The following is a 16,439-nucleotide window of genomic DNA, read 5'->3' as shown; positions in this document are numbered from 1 at the left end:
TCCAACCATCACCCTTGCTCCAATCAGGATGATCTCAAAGGCTGCTACAAACAGGATGGGAGAGATTGAACATCCCATGGCAATGCCCACTTCCAACTTTTGCCAGCCTGTTGTGAAGTCCTGATGGGTGCAGCACATCTTCATGTCCTCAAAGTACTTAGCCACAAGGTCACGAATCCTGACAGGGATGTAGAAAAAATCCAAGGCATACTCGATGAGTTGGTGGGGGACGGACCCGTATGCATTGGCCAGATCCAGCCATACCACATGAAGGTCACCTTTGTCTCTTTTTGCTCTTTGGATCTGATCCCATATGACTGCGGAGTGTTCCACGCATCCTGGGAAGCCTGGTACACCTGCCTTCTGGCAGCTTGTGTCGATGTACCCATTGCTTATGAGGTAGGTGGTCAACCTCTTAGCCATGACGGAGAAGAAAACCTTGCCTTCAACATTCAAGAGTGCAATGCTCCTAAACTGGCTAATGGTGGTCGAATTTGTTTCCTTTGGGATGAACACTGTAACAGCTCGTTGCCACTCTGAAGGGATGACTTTGTTCTTCCAGGCCACTCTCAGGAGATTCCACAGATATTTCTGGACCCCTGGGCAGTACTTGTACAGCTTGTACGATACCCCATTGGGGCCTGGAGCTGAGGCTGCTCTTGCTTTCCTTACAACTTCTGCTACCTCACTGAGCTTGGGGGGATCTTCGTTGAACAGGAAGGATGGAGGGGCTGGACGAGGAACATAACCTGGTGATCCCAGCGGCGATGACTTTTCTGGGTCACTGTACTGCTTCCTTATGAAACTCTCCAGTTGTAATTGTGTTATTTCCAGCTTCCCATTTCTTTTGTCCTCCAGTAGCTGTCTCGCATGCTTGAAGGGGTTTTTGAAGAAGTTGCTCCTCTCCTTCTCCTTCCGCCTTCTTCGTTTGCGGATGCGCTCTGCCCTCCGAAGGCTGGCTAAGTTTTCCTTCACCTCCTCCCACAGTGGCTTCAGGCCCTCCTTCTCCTCTTTGCTTGCCTTTCTCCACTGCTTTCGGAGATGGCGACGCCTTTTCACAAGTTGCTCGATCTCTCTCTCTCTCCTCCCCTTTTGCTTTGAGCCCTTTTGTTTCCCAGCCACTACTCCAAACCTGCTTCTGCATTCCTCGTACAGGATGTCTCCAATGCGATTCAGCTTTGTTTCCACCTGGCCACGCAGTGACTGCTCCAGAATAATGCTGAGGTCATCATCGAGCTGCTGCCACACTGCTACTTCATTTGCCTTTGGCCATTTGATTAGCTGCCTCCGCCCGGGTTCTTTCTCTGTCCTCTGGTCTGGCTCCTGGTTGCTGGGGTTAATTGCTAATGGTGTCCTAAGGGTGTTTTCTCCTGTTCCACCCTCAGAGGAATATGTATTGGCCAAGGACTCTCCTGTGTTCTCCACCTGCCTTCCTTCAGCAACGCTGGAACCCTCAGCACTGTGGTTAGCGACCTGGCTTTGGGCTCCACTTGTCTGACCTGCGGTTGCAGAGCAATGTTGCTGCTTTTCCCCCTCCTGACACTTCTTCTTCCCTTGGTGAATCCTTAAACCTCTGAAGGTAGTGACTTTCTCCCATCCGCACCTGCATCTTCTCAAAATCTTTAAATCATTGTCTTTATCCGTTCCGGTCATTACCATAAAGTCCGTCAAGTTTGGCCCTTCTTCCACCCCGCCTCTCGGAGGGCCACCGGGTTGTTTCCCTTTCTTCATCTTCGTAGTTTGTTTAAGGTGTCCCCTAAAGGACTGGTGGATAAGGTAACTAGCCTGCCACCCCTGGTGCAGACTTTCCTGCTGTCATCCAGTCTCTCCTGGCTGTCCTCCAGTCTTCCCTGGACGCCAACTGCCCTTTCACAGTAGTCACTGGATGCCTCCAGATTAAACTTATCAAAATACAGGCTGATGGTCGACCTGCTGGGCATTGCTGCCTGACGCACCTCCACCGGTGCCTTTGTGCAGTTGTGCTCCACCTCTTTAGGGCATGAAACGGGTCATCAGCTGGGGACCACCAGTCATGGATGTTTCGCTCCTTTAACCCCAGTACATCTCCTGGTGGCGGAGCGATGGCAGGGATCACTCCCTGCCACCCCCTGCTGATGCCCTAGGTGTCACTTGGCCCCCAACTCCTATGCTTCCTCCTTAACCACAGCCAAAAGCTGCCCCTTTCTGCCTCCTCTGCCAGTTCTTTAATGGCTTTTCGACACCCTGCTCCTGTACATCCCATCTCGCGGAGCAGGCGAACCGTTGAGGACCCTACAAAGCCCCTGCATCCTACTTCAACAGGATACGTGGTGGCTTTCCACCCAGCCTCTCTGCAGTCTTCTACCAGGTCTGCATACTTGGCACGTTTCCGCTCATTAGCAGCCTCCATTCCCTCCTCCCATGGGACGGTGAGCTCCACCAACAAGATAGTTTTAGTTGGCTCTGACCACAGGATGAGGTCTGGCCGGAGCAAAGTTTCTGTGATCTCTCTGGGGAATTGAAGCTGCCTCCCCAGATCAACCCTCATGTTCCACTCCCTGCCAGATAAGAGAACTCCAAATGTTGCTCTCTGGTAAGGTTGGTTGATTCTTTCTCCGGCCCTTGCGAACTGGATGGATCTACTTGTTGACACGGAAGGTCTCCTATTGGCCTCCTGTCTGCATGACTCTGCCACCTCTGCTAATTTGTTCAACACAAGATCGTGTCGCCACCTGTAGCGGCCTTGAGACAATGCCGTCTTGCAGCCCGACAGGATGTGTTGGAGGCTTGCATTGCTGGTGCTGCAAAGGGGACAAAGTTCCTCGGTGCCGAACCATTGGTGGAGGTTTCTGGGACAAGGTAGGGTGTCATAGGTGGATCTAATCAGGAAACTGAGCCTGGCTTGGGGGATCTTCCACAGATCAGACCATGACAAATGCCTATCCATGACGCCTTCCCATGACATCCAACGTGCCTGCCGACTCTGAGACACCGCCTTGATGTTAAGGCGCTCCTGCTCGGTCCTTGTCACTTCTGCCACCACCATGGCTCTCCGCTCTTCCTTGGATGCCTTTGACCAGAAGAGGGGGGTCTTGCTCCTTCCAAGGCCTGCTCGTCCCTCCTGGACTCTGCCAACTACTTCACAATGTTTCAGCCTGCTAATTGCCATGTCCACTTCTTTCTGGGCTTTCCACTTCCTCCCTGTTTGTATGGTAGGGCCAGCTGCTCTCACTAGATGGTCAGTGGATTCCCTCAGCTCCAGTACCATCCTAGCCTTCTCCTGCTTATATCCTAGGCTAATGGATCGCAGTGGCAGCTGTAGTGTGTTCCTGCCAAAGAGGCCTACATCTGATAGGCATCTCGGCAGACCCAACCACTTCCTGATGAATGAATTCACCAGCCCATCCATCTTGTCTGCCACCGAGGAGGGAACTTCGCTCATCTTCAGAGGCCACATCACCCTTGGGTACAGTATGAACTGGTAGCTCCACACTTTATACTTGCCGGGGAGCTGGCTCTGATTGATCCTGGCGAGGCCATCTGCGAGCTGCTTCCTCACTGTCTCCCCCATCTGCCTATCAGAGAGGTCTGCTGTATAAGTGCGGCCCAGGCTACGAACGGGCTGGTTTGCCAGCAAGGGGATTTCTTCCCCACCTGCGACAAAGACAGTCTGGTCACTTCTAACCCCTTTCCTCAGGGACAGGCTGCGTGATTTGGAGGGTTTGATCTTCATCCTCGCCCACCCCACAAGCTCGTCAATCCTCTTCAGCAGTCTTCTTGTACATGCTGCTGTCTGTAGTATGGTGGTAATGTCATCCATATAGCCTCTCACTGGTGGTAGCTTTTGGCCTGATGGTAGCTTCATGCCTCCAACCATCACCCTTGCTCCAATCAGGATGATCTCAAAGGCTGCTACAAACAGGATGGGAGAGATTGAACATCCCATGGCAATGCCCACTTCCAACTTTTGCCAGCCTGTTGTGAAGTCCTGATGGGTGCAGCACATCTTCATGTCCTCAAAGTACTTAGCCACAAGGTCACGAATCCTGACAGGGATGTAGAAAAAATCCAAGGCATACTCGATGAGTTGGTGGGGGACGGTAATCTGTGTGGTTTTGTCATACAAATATCCATATTTAAAACGTTATAAACAAAAAATAACTAGCTTCCGATTTCCGCAATCTTAGACGCCTCGGCATTCAGAAGACAGTATCAAATGCATAAAATGTTAAAATGTAAGGTTATTTGACATAAATGAAAAGAAATAAAGTTTGTTTCTATGACAACATCTCAGTGCAGAACAGTGAAGAAAATGTGCAGAAATGCAAACTATAAACGCTAATTCATTTTCCTGTCAAATTTCACAGCTCTGCTGCAAGTTATTGCTGATTTCATCATGCACAAATATGGTGACCTATTTTCAAGTACATGTATGTGTACAGTACCCACATATGCTGTGCAGATAATAAGATAAAGTTCCCATTCACAATAGCACACGTCCAGTCAAACATCTGGACACACCTAAATCAACCACAATTAAGAAATGATCAAAATGGTGGTATGGGAATTACAACCCCAAATCAGAAAACGTTGGAACACTGTAGAAATTGTGAATTTAAAAAGCAATAATTTACAAATCTCATAAACTTATATTTTATTCACAATAGAATATAGATAACATATCAAATGTTGAAAGTGAGACATTTTGAAATTTCATTTTGGATTTCATGAGAGCTACACATTCCAAAAAAGTTGGGGCAGGTAGCAAGAAGAGGCCGGAAAAGTTAAACGTATATATAAGGAACAGCTTAAGGACTAATTTGCAACTTTTTAGATCAATTGGCAACATGATTGAGTATAAAAAGAGTTTCTCAGAGTGGCAGTGTCTCTCAGTTTTCTGAGTTTCTCAGAGAAAAATGGTAAGAGTTTGAAGTTATCATCATCTACAGTGCATAATATCATCCAAAGATTTAGAGAATCTGGAACAATCTCTGTGCGTAAGGGTCAAGGACGGAAAACCATACTGGATGCCCGTGATCTTCGGGCCCTTAGACGACACAGGAATGCTACTGTAAAAGAAATCACAACAGGAATACTTCCAGAAAACATTGTTGGTGAACACAATCCACCGTGCCATTCGCCGTTGCCGAAACCATATCTAAACATGATCCAGAAGCACAGGCGTTTTCCCTGGGCAAGGCTCATTTAAAATGGACTGTGGCAAAGTGGAAAACTGCTCTGTGGTCAGATTAATCAAAATTTGAAGTTATTTTTGGAAAACTGGGAAGCCATGTCTTCCGGACTAAAGAGGACAGGACAACCCAAGTTGTTATTAGCACTCAGTTCAGAAGCCTGCATCTCTGATGGTTTGGGGTTGCATGAGTGCGTCTGGCATGGGCAGCTTCCACATCTGGAAAGGCACCATCAATGCTGAAAGGTTTATCCAAGTTCTAGAACAACATATGCTCCCATTCAGACATTGTCTCTTTCAGGGAAGATCTTGCATTTTCCAACATGACAATGCCAGACCACATACTGCATCAATTAAAACATCATGGCTGCGTAGAAGAAGGATCCGGGTACTGAAATTGCCAGCCTGCAGTCCAGATCTTTCACCAAATGCGACAAAGAAGACCTAAGACAGTTGAGCAACTAGAAGCCTGTATTAGACAAGAATGGGAAAACATTCCTATTTCTAAACTTGTTTTCTCAGTCCCAAGACATCTGCAGACTGTTATAAAAAGAAGAGGGGATGCCACACAGTGGTAAACATGGCCTTGTCCGAACTTTTTTGGAATGTGTATCTCTCATGAAATCCAAAATGAGGCAATATTTGGGATTACATTTCAAAATGTCTCACTTTCTACATTTGATATGTTATCTATATTCTATTGTGGATAAAATATAAGTTTATGAGATTTGTAAATAATTCCATTCCTTTTTTTACTCACAATTTCTACAGTGCCCCAACTTTTTCTGATTTGGGGTTGTAGGTAGTGACCTAAATCTTTATGAAAAATCATGAAAACTCACAAAACAGATACCTATCACATTAGATTCAAATCCACTGAGATGTCATGTATCAATGAAATAATTGTTTTTCTTGATTTACGTGTGTTGTATTTGCTGAACTGATCATTTTCTGCTACTCATGACTGATATTCATTTGCTTAATCTTAGCAGCATGACCCTTGAAACTCTCATATTTCAAACTGTCTTGAGACTGGCTCGAGAGATTTGTTGTGGCCCTTAGTTTCATTGGACGATTGCCAGCTCGTGATGCAGTGTTCCCACAAGTCCTGCTATCCTTCCAGTTATCCAGAGCTTGGGCAAATCCAACATTAGCTGAAAGATTAAAATGGGCTTTCCCAACGACCGAGGTCCAGTAAAATCTCATCAATAGCGCGTGATATCTTACGGACTTCCTGTTTGTCATCATCTGTCATGGGTTCGGTAATTTTTTTTTAAATGAACTACCCACTCAAGAATCACGAGGGATTTTTGGGTGATGTCTAGTGTAAACATGCTGTTAAACTTGTGTGTATTCCCAGAGAGAGTTTTTGTGGAACAGGATAAAAGACCCAAAGTCACAAGGGTTTATCTGGCACACTTAAGGAACGAGAATTTAGATGCTAAATTTGTTGCTGACTTGGTCAAAAAAATAACTTGAAAGGTCAGTGTTTTCCATGCTAATAAGATTATATGATAAGCACCATATACAGCATCAGTTAATCTTAAAGGGGTCATACTGTGAGATTTTTTTGAAGATGTAAAATAAGTCTTTGGTGTTCACAGAGTGCATATGTGAAGTTTTATCTCAAAAATACCCCACAGATAATTTATAATAGCATGTTAAAATTGCCACTTTTTAGGCCTGAGTAAAATGTGCCGTTTTTGGGTATGTTCTTAAAAATGCAAATGAGCTGATGAAATGCACTGATCACAATGACGGTGCTTTGTTCAAATTGAAACTCAGTTGTGCTCTCAATTATCTCTCTTTCTCTCTGCATTAAATGGCAGTGCCGTGGTTGGATAGTGCAAATTAAGGGGCGGTATTATTGTAATTGGCCTTGCTACCTACCTCACAAATCAGGCAAAATCTGAACGACCTAATTTTTCGACCTTATCAACGACCTTATCAAAACAAAGTTGGTGGCCTGTTATTTTTCATATTTTCTAGATTGATTGATGGGGACCAAATTTTAGCACTTAAACATGGAAAAAGTCAGATTTTCACACTATGACCCCTTTAAATCATTACTCATCAAATTCATTAGAAAGAAAAATATATCTCCATTCCATTGTCACTCTTTTATAGCTATCTTTTCAATTTTTTATATTTTATTTTGTTTAATAAATTATAGATTTATACCTGCTTCTATTGTTTTTTTCTTTATTGGTTGTTTTACTAAAAACTAAGGAAAGTTTCGTGCAAATTTCGAAAAGATATAAAAACACGTTTCCGAAGACGAACGATTTTCCAGTGGAAGTTTTTGTTGCTTGTGTCATCAAACCGATACGGGTTGGTAGGGGCTTATCATCTGTTTTGTCAACTAATTCTTAACACAATGACTGAATGTGTTTTCATTATCAACTCTGTTTTTGGTGTAATTTAAAAACAGTATGCATATTATACAGAAACAACCCGTGCCTTCACGAAAATAGTTCAGAAAGATGTTCACAAACATTTTCTGTTCAGAACGTTGAACATTTTAAAAGAAAATGTAAAAGACTGACATATTTAGGTCACAATCAAAATATCACGTAACAGCATCACAAACTAGTTGAATAATATGGGGTAGAAAAATAAGCGCTTTATATCTTTGACCCAATTTCCTCCAAAAGTACCTGATTTCAATTAGATTTTCTCTTAAAGGATACTGTACACCTGACCCGACTCTCCATTATACTACGCAAACAAACTTTTTATTGAAAATAATAAGATTAAAATTAAACAGGGTTTTGAATAACTCTATTTACGGTACAGTTCTCATGTTCAGACATAACACAGGTTGCTCTATAAAAATAAAGATGACATGAGCATTCCTTATTCATAAGTGTGACCCAATTATAGACCTGCAAATGGGTCTATTTGTTAAAATATGATGTAAACCTTTGTTCACGCTTATTGATTTGGCAGCGTGCCACATCCTTCTAGCTCACATAACAGATGTTTCATTAAAAAATTGATAAGCTATTCTAAAGGTAGCATCATAAACGGTAACCTAGAAATAGAAAGAATATAATGTCCTTTACGGCAATATCTATTTAGTCAAACAAACCCACTTCCAGAGAAACATAATAAATTTAACCAATGCTTTAAATAGAAACAGCATTGTGGCTCAGCAATTCCCTGTTAACTATTCCCATTGTTTAATAAAACAGGAAGTCAGACTTCAGGGAAGTGCATTTTTTTCTTGCAATCACAAAAGCTTAGGCTTTGTGGATGGCTGGCGCCCACAAACAGGCGCCAGCACCCTGTCGCCATACACAGCTGTCTGCACAAACTCAATGTATAAGGTATAAGATATACTACTGAAAGGCACTGTCCTTCACATGTGATTTGCTTTCTAAATCAACGGTGAAACATTGGGACTATTTGTATCATACAAACATTGACAAGTCTTGTTTTTCCAAAATCCAATGTCTTTCTCACAATATTTTCCAGTTTGTGATTTTGCAAGGCGTATATTATTATGAGCACTCACAAACAAAACATGTTTACATATTGACTGAGCTGACAGTGGACAGATAGCAGGAGAGTCTCTGTATAATGTACTACAGCTGGCCTGAGACACATGCTGTAACACTGTGTCCTCTGAACACATAAACACAGCACAACATTTAGGTCTTCTAAATTAATGTAATAAAGTTCACCGTTAAATGTCACTCTTTTTACGAGTAGAGTACCAAGGCTAGGAAAACAGTGTTTTATTGACAGATTGAACGCTTTTGAAAATCTCAAATTTGTTCTTGTAGCATAATTGGTAGAGTATTGGGTTAATAGCGCAAAGGTCATGGGTACGATTCCAAAACACATACCCTGCGCCGTCTGAAATCGCATACGCAACGTATTACATCTGCCATGTTGATACTGTACATCACGTGACACATGTTGCCATAACAACAAGTGAGTTGTTAAGTTGAATGATTTTAAACAGACACAATTAGGGACAACTGTTTTCTATATGTATTTGCGTATGAATAAAGCTGTGTTAAAGCTTTCCGACATTTTTTAATATGATGACGCCTCTCCTTCTTGTTCTTCATAGGGTGCCTCTTCCTAGGGCTCAAAGGAAAGTAAAGTGTCCATCAAAATCTTCCAAAAGTAGTTCAGGTTTAGGTCATTTTCACTTACTTTTTTTCCGAATACTATGAATTCGGACATAGTACTCGCCTCGCAGACATATTTTTGCCTACTATGTAGTGTGGAAGTAGTCAATTTTGAATAAGCAACTGTAGCCTATGACTTGAACGCACTGTAAATGAGTTTGGGATGCCAAATGCATAAATGTAAAACATAATAGTAAATGTAAATAGTAAATGAGACATATTTACTGTATATCTACCAGTGGCGGCTGGTGACTTCTTTTTTTGAGGGCGCACGATGCGAAGTTCGTCACAACATTTATGTAGCTTGACATGTGTGTGGTTCGTAATTTCAGGATGTGTGTTCTGCGCTTTGGGGGATCGTCTGTGCATCGCGTGTCCTGCCAAGTTGGGTGCCTGCTGCAGACGCGTCTAAAGGGTTCGTGATAAAAGAGTTTGCCAGATACTCGCATAATCTCATGCGTAATCAGAGTTTACTGTAAAGGAAGTGTCTAGCGTGTATTTTGGGAACGTAAGCATTTTTTTTATCATAAACGGTTTTGACGCGTGTGCAGCAGGCACTTGTTTTTACAGGACACGTGATGCGCACGGGATCTCTCGACGCGCGGGACACGTGTTGTGGAAGAGGGAACCACACACGTGACAATCCAAACACTTATTTTGAATCAGCGCATCCTCAGATGAGCAGTCACGAGCCGCCACTGCTACACAAACATTTCTCTAGATTATCAGACACCAGTAAATTACCTTCTCTTGAGTGTCAGAAGAGATCTCAATAATGACAATGTACGCAAACTTTGAAATTAAAAGTCTGATATTTCAATGTTATCTCATGGCAATTCGTACGTTTTTTACGAGGTGGCTAATTCGTATTCATTCATACAGCCACATTTGTACATTTTTTTGACAATTTGCCTTTTCCACCGTGACGTGAGTTAGGGGGTGGAGTTTCGTTATTGTTTTTTTATGATAATCATACGTTTTTGAACGATTAACTTCGAATTTATGGCCAAGTCGTAAAATATCTACAATAGCCTGATCTCACAAAATACGTGAAATAGTCACACATTATTTTGCTCAGTTTTGCGCGACTTTGCACGTATTTCCACCATTTTACGACTTTCTTTGCCGTGACAGTTTCACGCATTGGTTACTCAACTGTTTTCCCTATTTTCTTACAATTGTCGCTTCGGTTTGGGGTTAGAACAACTTTCTGTTACATAAAATGACATCCTTAGCCAAACCCAAATCTAACCCTAACGTCAGGCGACAATGGTTTAAAAAGCATACGAAAAAATACATTATACTAGACACATCACCAGACAAAGCTAAAAGTAAGATGAGATATTAAGAATTAAGTTTCTTATATGACCAAACTATGATAATCGTACGTTTTTGAACGATTAACTTTGAATTTATATGAATTGGCGAAGTCGAAAAATATCTACAATAGCCTGATCTCACACAATACGTGGGGTGGTCGTGCATTGTTTTGCTCGGTTTTGCGTGGCATTGTCGCGTATTTCCACCATTTTACGTGCCCCTGCCACGACTTTCTTTTCCGTGGCAGTTTCACGTGTTGGTTGCTCAACTGTTTTTCCTATTTTCTTACAATTGTCAAAATAGTATAAACCAATACTTTAAGTGACATCCTAACGCAAACAGCAAATCTAACTCCAAACCGAAGCGACAATTTTTTAAAAATAGGAAAAACAGTTGAGTAACCAATACGTGAAACTGTCACGGAAAAGAAAGTCGTATAGCAGGGGCATGTAAAATGGTAGAAATATGTAACAATGTCACACAAAACTGAGCAAAATAATGCATGACTATTTCACAGAAATTTGTGAGATCAGGCTGGATATTTCTACACAAACATCATCAAATTTGTTACTAAAAAGAGAGTATTAATGTTACAGCTCTATACTCTAACTGTACTTGTAAGAGTACACAAAAATGTCTCTTTTTTTGTTTTTATTTCTCCTCAATACAATCTACTAGACACATCACCAGACAAAGCTGATGGTTAGGTGAGATATTACGAATTAAGTTTCTTATATGACCAAACTCTGAGCAATAAAATCCCCCTCAGTGCTTATCAAACAGAATATTAAAGCATCTCATCTCTCCAGGTCAACTATCTGAGCCATTTCATACTTTAAGGCCATCAAAAATCATTATTCGTACTGCTTTGCCCTAAAAGGCATTTGGCCTAACAGCAAATGCAAATCATTAATATGCACAGATGTATCTCTTCATTTTCTAGTTTCCCTTGAATTCTAATGGCGTTTGCATTCATTTCCAACTAATCCTTTGTGTCTGTTTCCCTGTTTCCGGACAATGCTTTTAAGATCCCTCCTCTTGAATGTCAGACGAGTTCAAACCGCAAGAGTGGTGCTGTGACATCGGCAGGGGGTAAAAAAGTGTAGGCGGACCTCATGCGCTCTACAGAAAGATCGCCCCCCACTTCCTACATGCTACAGACGACCCTGTTTACCCAGATATGCGGTTAAATACATTTACTTGTGAAACATCAGACTAGAAGAAACCCCCTACACCTCTTGAATCAGATTGTGTATCAAAACTGATACTAAAGGTTGATGTTAAATAATGAACCAAGCGTGACCAAGTCCAAGGTACCAATTGTTAAGTAACATAAAAAGTATACATATATATATGTTTTAGATTTTGTTATTATCTGAGATAAAAACAATAGATGCTGTACTTACCCTAAATATTCATCAATATCAAATAATTGCATAAGTGACCTTGACCTTGTTAAAGATATCAAGCTTATATTTTCACGAAATGTTCTTTAGATTATGTATAGGATGATTTTATTCAGAAAATCACACAAAACAAGATTTAACTGGGCTTTTACATGCAGGGTCGTATTTCCATTTGATCCCTCACAATATTGCTGACTTGAATTTTATTTAGATGTTACTGGATGGAGTACATTATTAGATTACTGTATCTGGTAAAACATTACAGTCAGCAAATTCATTTTGTAACATATTCTTCAAATGTAGCTAACTGATCACGCATGCAAAATAGCATCATAAAATAACTGTATCTACCTTATTTTTAACGTAAATGTGGGTGCCACCATCTTTGAGCTGTTACAGTATGTGTAAAACTTCCGGTGCTGCAGGGTAAACCACTAGAAGTCATATTGCGAGTGACAAGGGTGTGCTGTTTTTACTGGCTAGTTAATGTTTATTATGAAATCCAGAAAGGCCGGCATAATTTGTGCAGTTAGGGGTTGCCATAATAGCTGTAAATCTCTACAAAAACATTTGTTTTGACTATAATCTACGCACCAGAGCTGAATGTGTATGTGGCTCACGTACACCCATGATCTGTATTCACACATCCATCCAGTAAAACCTTTCATAGAAACTACCAGTAAACAATAAATACATTTGACCCTTTTACTGTTTGTACACAATGATGACGTGGCAACGTATGCACGCGCAGTTTGGCAACGGATGTATGGCAAGAATCATCAGTAAAGCAACACAGACGGAGAAAGTTATTTTACAAAGTTGACTTTATCAAGTTTTTCAACACAGCTACCAGATCCGTATACTATAGTGGAGTGGATAGAAGGCGTTATGTGGCTTTCACATAGGACATAGTGTGCGCCGCGCTATGAAACCCATTCATTTCAAATGGCATTTTTTTGTTGCCGTGGTCAAAGTTCAAAATAGTTTAACTTTTGCGCTGCGCTCTGTAACGATTACCTACCAATAGAAAACGAGGCATTCCAAAAAAGCAAAATGGACGAAAAGCTTATACTCGGAATTCCCGGAGCTTCATAATACATGTTTACGCTCCTACAGAGACATCGGAAGGAAATCCGTGTCATGGAAACACGTAGCAATTTAAGTTGGCATGTTTTAGGTAGGCAGCTTAAAGTTACGTGAAATGGAGACAGGCAACATCAGTCTCTGTATTCCTCATCGACTATTTAACGCAAATATAAACACCGTAGTAATTTAATGAAAACCTCGCCTACTTAGGTCTGGCCATCAGAGCACAAATCGCTTGGCTGCGCTGAACCCAGCGGCGAGCGCAGTGCACACTGCGTCCTATGTGAAAGCCGCATTAGCAGATTGCCAAATATAAAGTGGCCAGATACATATATAGTATATTAGTATATTATCTTAGTGCAACCAAATGCAACAACCAGTCCTTTTGCCGTTTTAATAAACTTTCTGAGTTGCTAACACGTTAAAACCACTGGGGAAAAACACCACTTCTGTTGCCAAAATGCGCGCGCAGGCCATTTGATCACTTGGGCTGTAAAAGGGTCTATAATTGTTCAAAAACAACTAATATTATGCACCACGTGCGGGTCGCGACGCACTCGTTTTTTTTTTAGGGGCGTCCGCACCGTTAAAAACATTTCAACTTTTCAGAATGCCGCAAGCGCACCGCAGGTCATGTGAGAAGAACCAACCAACGGTCGCGTTTTCCGCACGGTTTTAGACGCGAAATGTGAACCGCCCATAAAACTGCTTATTAGTTCATGTTTATAATACTTGTTAAAGTGTTTGCGCATACTTTTGTTATGTTTTAAATGAAAAAGCTAATTATTTCCTAAATGAACTGCCCAAGAAAATAATAGGCCTACTGAATAAATGTAATTGGTTTATATGTTTATTATGGTCTTTCCAAATAACTCATAATGTGTTGAATAAGAAAGATACACCTGCTGACTGTCAGGAGAAAGCGCCACATGCACATGAAAAGCTTGATGTGTAGCAAAAAAAAAATAATTTAAAACATTACAACTTACAGTCAATTAAAAATTGCCATTTATAAAACTCACTCCAGGGTGACAGTTGGGACATTTTACACATGCATAAGAAGGTAAAAAAACTAATTCTTGGTCTATTTTATGTACAAACCCTCAACTGACTTTCCCACGGTACAGGTACTGTATGCCTCTGTGCTTTTATAGTTGCACCAAGCAACAACACAAAATAATTGAACATATCTTTATATGATATATCTGGCCACTCTTTAGTTCATCCTCCCACTGGGTTCTACATGGTGGGTATAGTAAATATTTACCATTACTGTTTTAATCAGGTTTTGTGCGTGCTCCCATTACAGCATATTGTTTTCTACCGCCCGGCTATTGAAACGATAGTCTAAACAAAGAAATGCAAAGAAATGCATTTTGAAATATTTGATAAAATGAATTTTGTAAGAATTGGAGACAGTAAAGCAAAAGGAAAAAGTGAATCTTTAAAATAGTGCTAGTGGAAATGAATCACCGGAGACTGAAGGCAGCTTGAGAGGCAGAAACCCCCCTCCCTCCACAGCTCGCATCCTATTGGCAGAGGCACGTGACGTTGCTGAGGGGAAACTGCATAAATAGCCTTGCACTGCTGACATTAAGACAGATTCAAAAGTCTAAGACCAGTTGTTCGACAACCACTTCTGGAGAATAGTGGGACATCATTAGACCTTTTAGCATGTGTCGATCACTCGAGCATCTGCCAATCACCTGTCTGGAAAGGTACGTTTTTATATTTGTTAAAAATTTTACTTATTACAAGAATACAGGGAATGGTTAAGTTTCACTATAGTGACAGTTTAAGTAGCTTGAGGCTTCATTTGAGACTGTATAACATTGAAAAAATTAAAGTTTTTTTCACTGACTAAAATTATTGTTGATTTTCCTTACAGGGCAAAGGAGCTAAAAGCTCGGTTTGGAAGTTTTCTCCTCAAGCAAGAGCTGTACATGGGCCATTCTCATAAAACCGACAAACTATCTCAGGAGGACAGACACAAATGGAGTCAGTCTTTCCACGACCTCCTGGCTCACAAAGGTGAGTTAATGCCAGATGAACATAAACATAAAATCACTCGTACTTGCCTAGAATGTTGGATGAGACATCAAGGTCACCTAATGGTTTCTTCATGTTTGTGTACAGATGGACTGTGTGCATTCAGAGCGTTCCTTTCATCTGAGTACAGCGAGGAAAACATTGCATTTTATTTGGCCTGTGAGGACTACAAGAACACAAAGCCCTCGTCCAAGCTGTGCGCCAAGGCCATAAAAATCTATGAGGAGTTCATTTGCAGTGACGCACCGAAAGAGGTAAATATCAATGATGAACAATGAATGCAAGACAAGATGAACAATGTTTAGATCATCAAACAAGTTCAATAGTTGCTAAGTAAATATTCTCTTTATTCTCAGGTTAATCTTGACCACGAAACCAAAACAATCACCAAGAAGAATATGGAGGACCCCACCTTCACCTGCTTTAACCTAGCCCAGAGTAAAATTTACACCCTGATGGAGAAAGATTGCTACCCTCGTTTCCTCAAGTCAACAGTCTACCAGGAACTCATCACACAACATGTGGGCTAAACAACTCATGGCTGAAGCGCAGCCGGATCTTGACACAACAGCATTGGAATGTGTCACGGACAAACACAGCGTTTGTGGGACGTTACGGGCTGGTGAAATATCTGACTCTGTTTCATGAGGTTCAGAAACCCGAACACAAAAAGCAGACTGGAAAGTAGCGTGATGCTCAGGCTTTGGAAATATGAAAATATTGTTTCTATGAATACAGTAATGAAGCGCACAAGAAGGTCAAGTTTGTACTGTAGCACTGTGAATGTGTAATGACTTTTGCACTTTTATGTTTTTTTGTCTTTTATGTATGTGTTTTGTATTGCCTGATGAGTATTTATTTCGAAGAGTTACATTGCGAATACTTTTATTTATATTGAATGAATGAATGTGGGTTATTTATTGAACATTCCTGTGAAACGAAAACTATAAAAATGTTTGAATAAATTAAATTTTTTACATACAAACATCTGCCTCAATGTATCTTTTGTATATAATATATTGTATATTAGTCAGTCACTTACTGTGCGTTGCAGAGGATTATTTTATTGTGGCTAAAGGGAAAACGATTGTTTCATTGTCCTTTTGAAATACGCAAACGCTGACCCCCCCCCCACACACACACACACACAGATCCTCTGCCCACACAAACCCCACTTACGAGGTTAATGGAGGCTCTTAGTCACCTCGAATTCACAATGCCTACCACCTTAGAAACCTTTTAAACCACATTATACACATACACACT

At 41.2% G+C, this 16,439-nt stretch overlaps 1 protein-coding gene across 1 annotated transcript; it reads left to right on the top strand.

Annotated features, from left to right (window-relative positions):
* The first annotated feature begins 14,707 nt into the window (after positions 1-14,707).
* rgs5b (regulator of G protein signaling 5b) lies at positions 14,708-16,158 on the top strand. The gene is made up of 4 exons (XM_055202882.2): positions 14,708-14,842; positions 15,013-15,155; positions 15,261-15,427; positions 15,530-16,158. The coding sequence occupies exons 1-4, from the start codon at positions 14,799-14,801 to the stop codon at positions 15,701-15,703; spliced, it is 528 nt and encodes a 175-aa protein (XP_055058857.1). The 5' UTR covers positions 14,708-14,798; the 3' UTR covers positions 15,704-16,158.
* Positions 16,159-16,439: the final 281 nt, after the last annotated feature.

The sequence above is a fragment of the Misgurnus anguillicaudatus genome, chromosome 2, assembly GCF_027580225.2.
Source record: "Misgurnus anguillicaudatus chromosome 2, ASM2758022v2, whole genome shotgun sequence".
Taxonomy (NCBI): domain Eukaryota; kingdom Metazoa; phylum Chordata; class Actinopteri; order Cypriniformes; family Cobitidae; genus Misgurnus; species Misgurnus anguillicaudatus.
Note: the sequence above shows the minus strand (reverse complement) of the source record. Positions and strands in the feature narration are given on the sequence as shown.

Excerpts from the sequence above, each read along its gene's own strand:
- rgs5b (XM_055202882.2), top strand. The coding sequence starts at position 14,799 with ATGTGTCGATCACTCGAGCATCTGCCAATCACCTGTCTGGAAAG. Across the intron at positions 14,843-15,012 it reads CCAATCACCTGTCTGGAAAG|GGCAAAGGAGCTAAAAGCTC; the intron begins GTACGTTTTTAT and ends TTTTCCTTACAG. Across the intron at positions 15,428-15,529 it reads GCAGTGACGCACCGAAAGAG|GTTAATCTTGACCACGAAAC; the intron begins GTAAATATCAAT and ends CTTTATTCTCAG.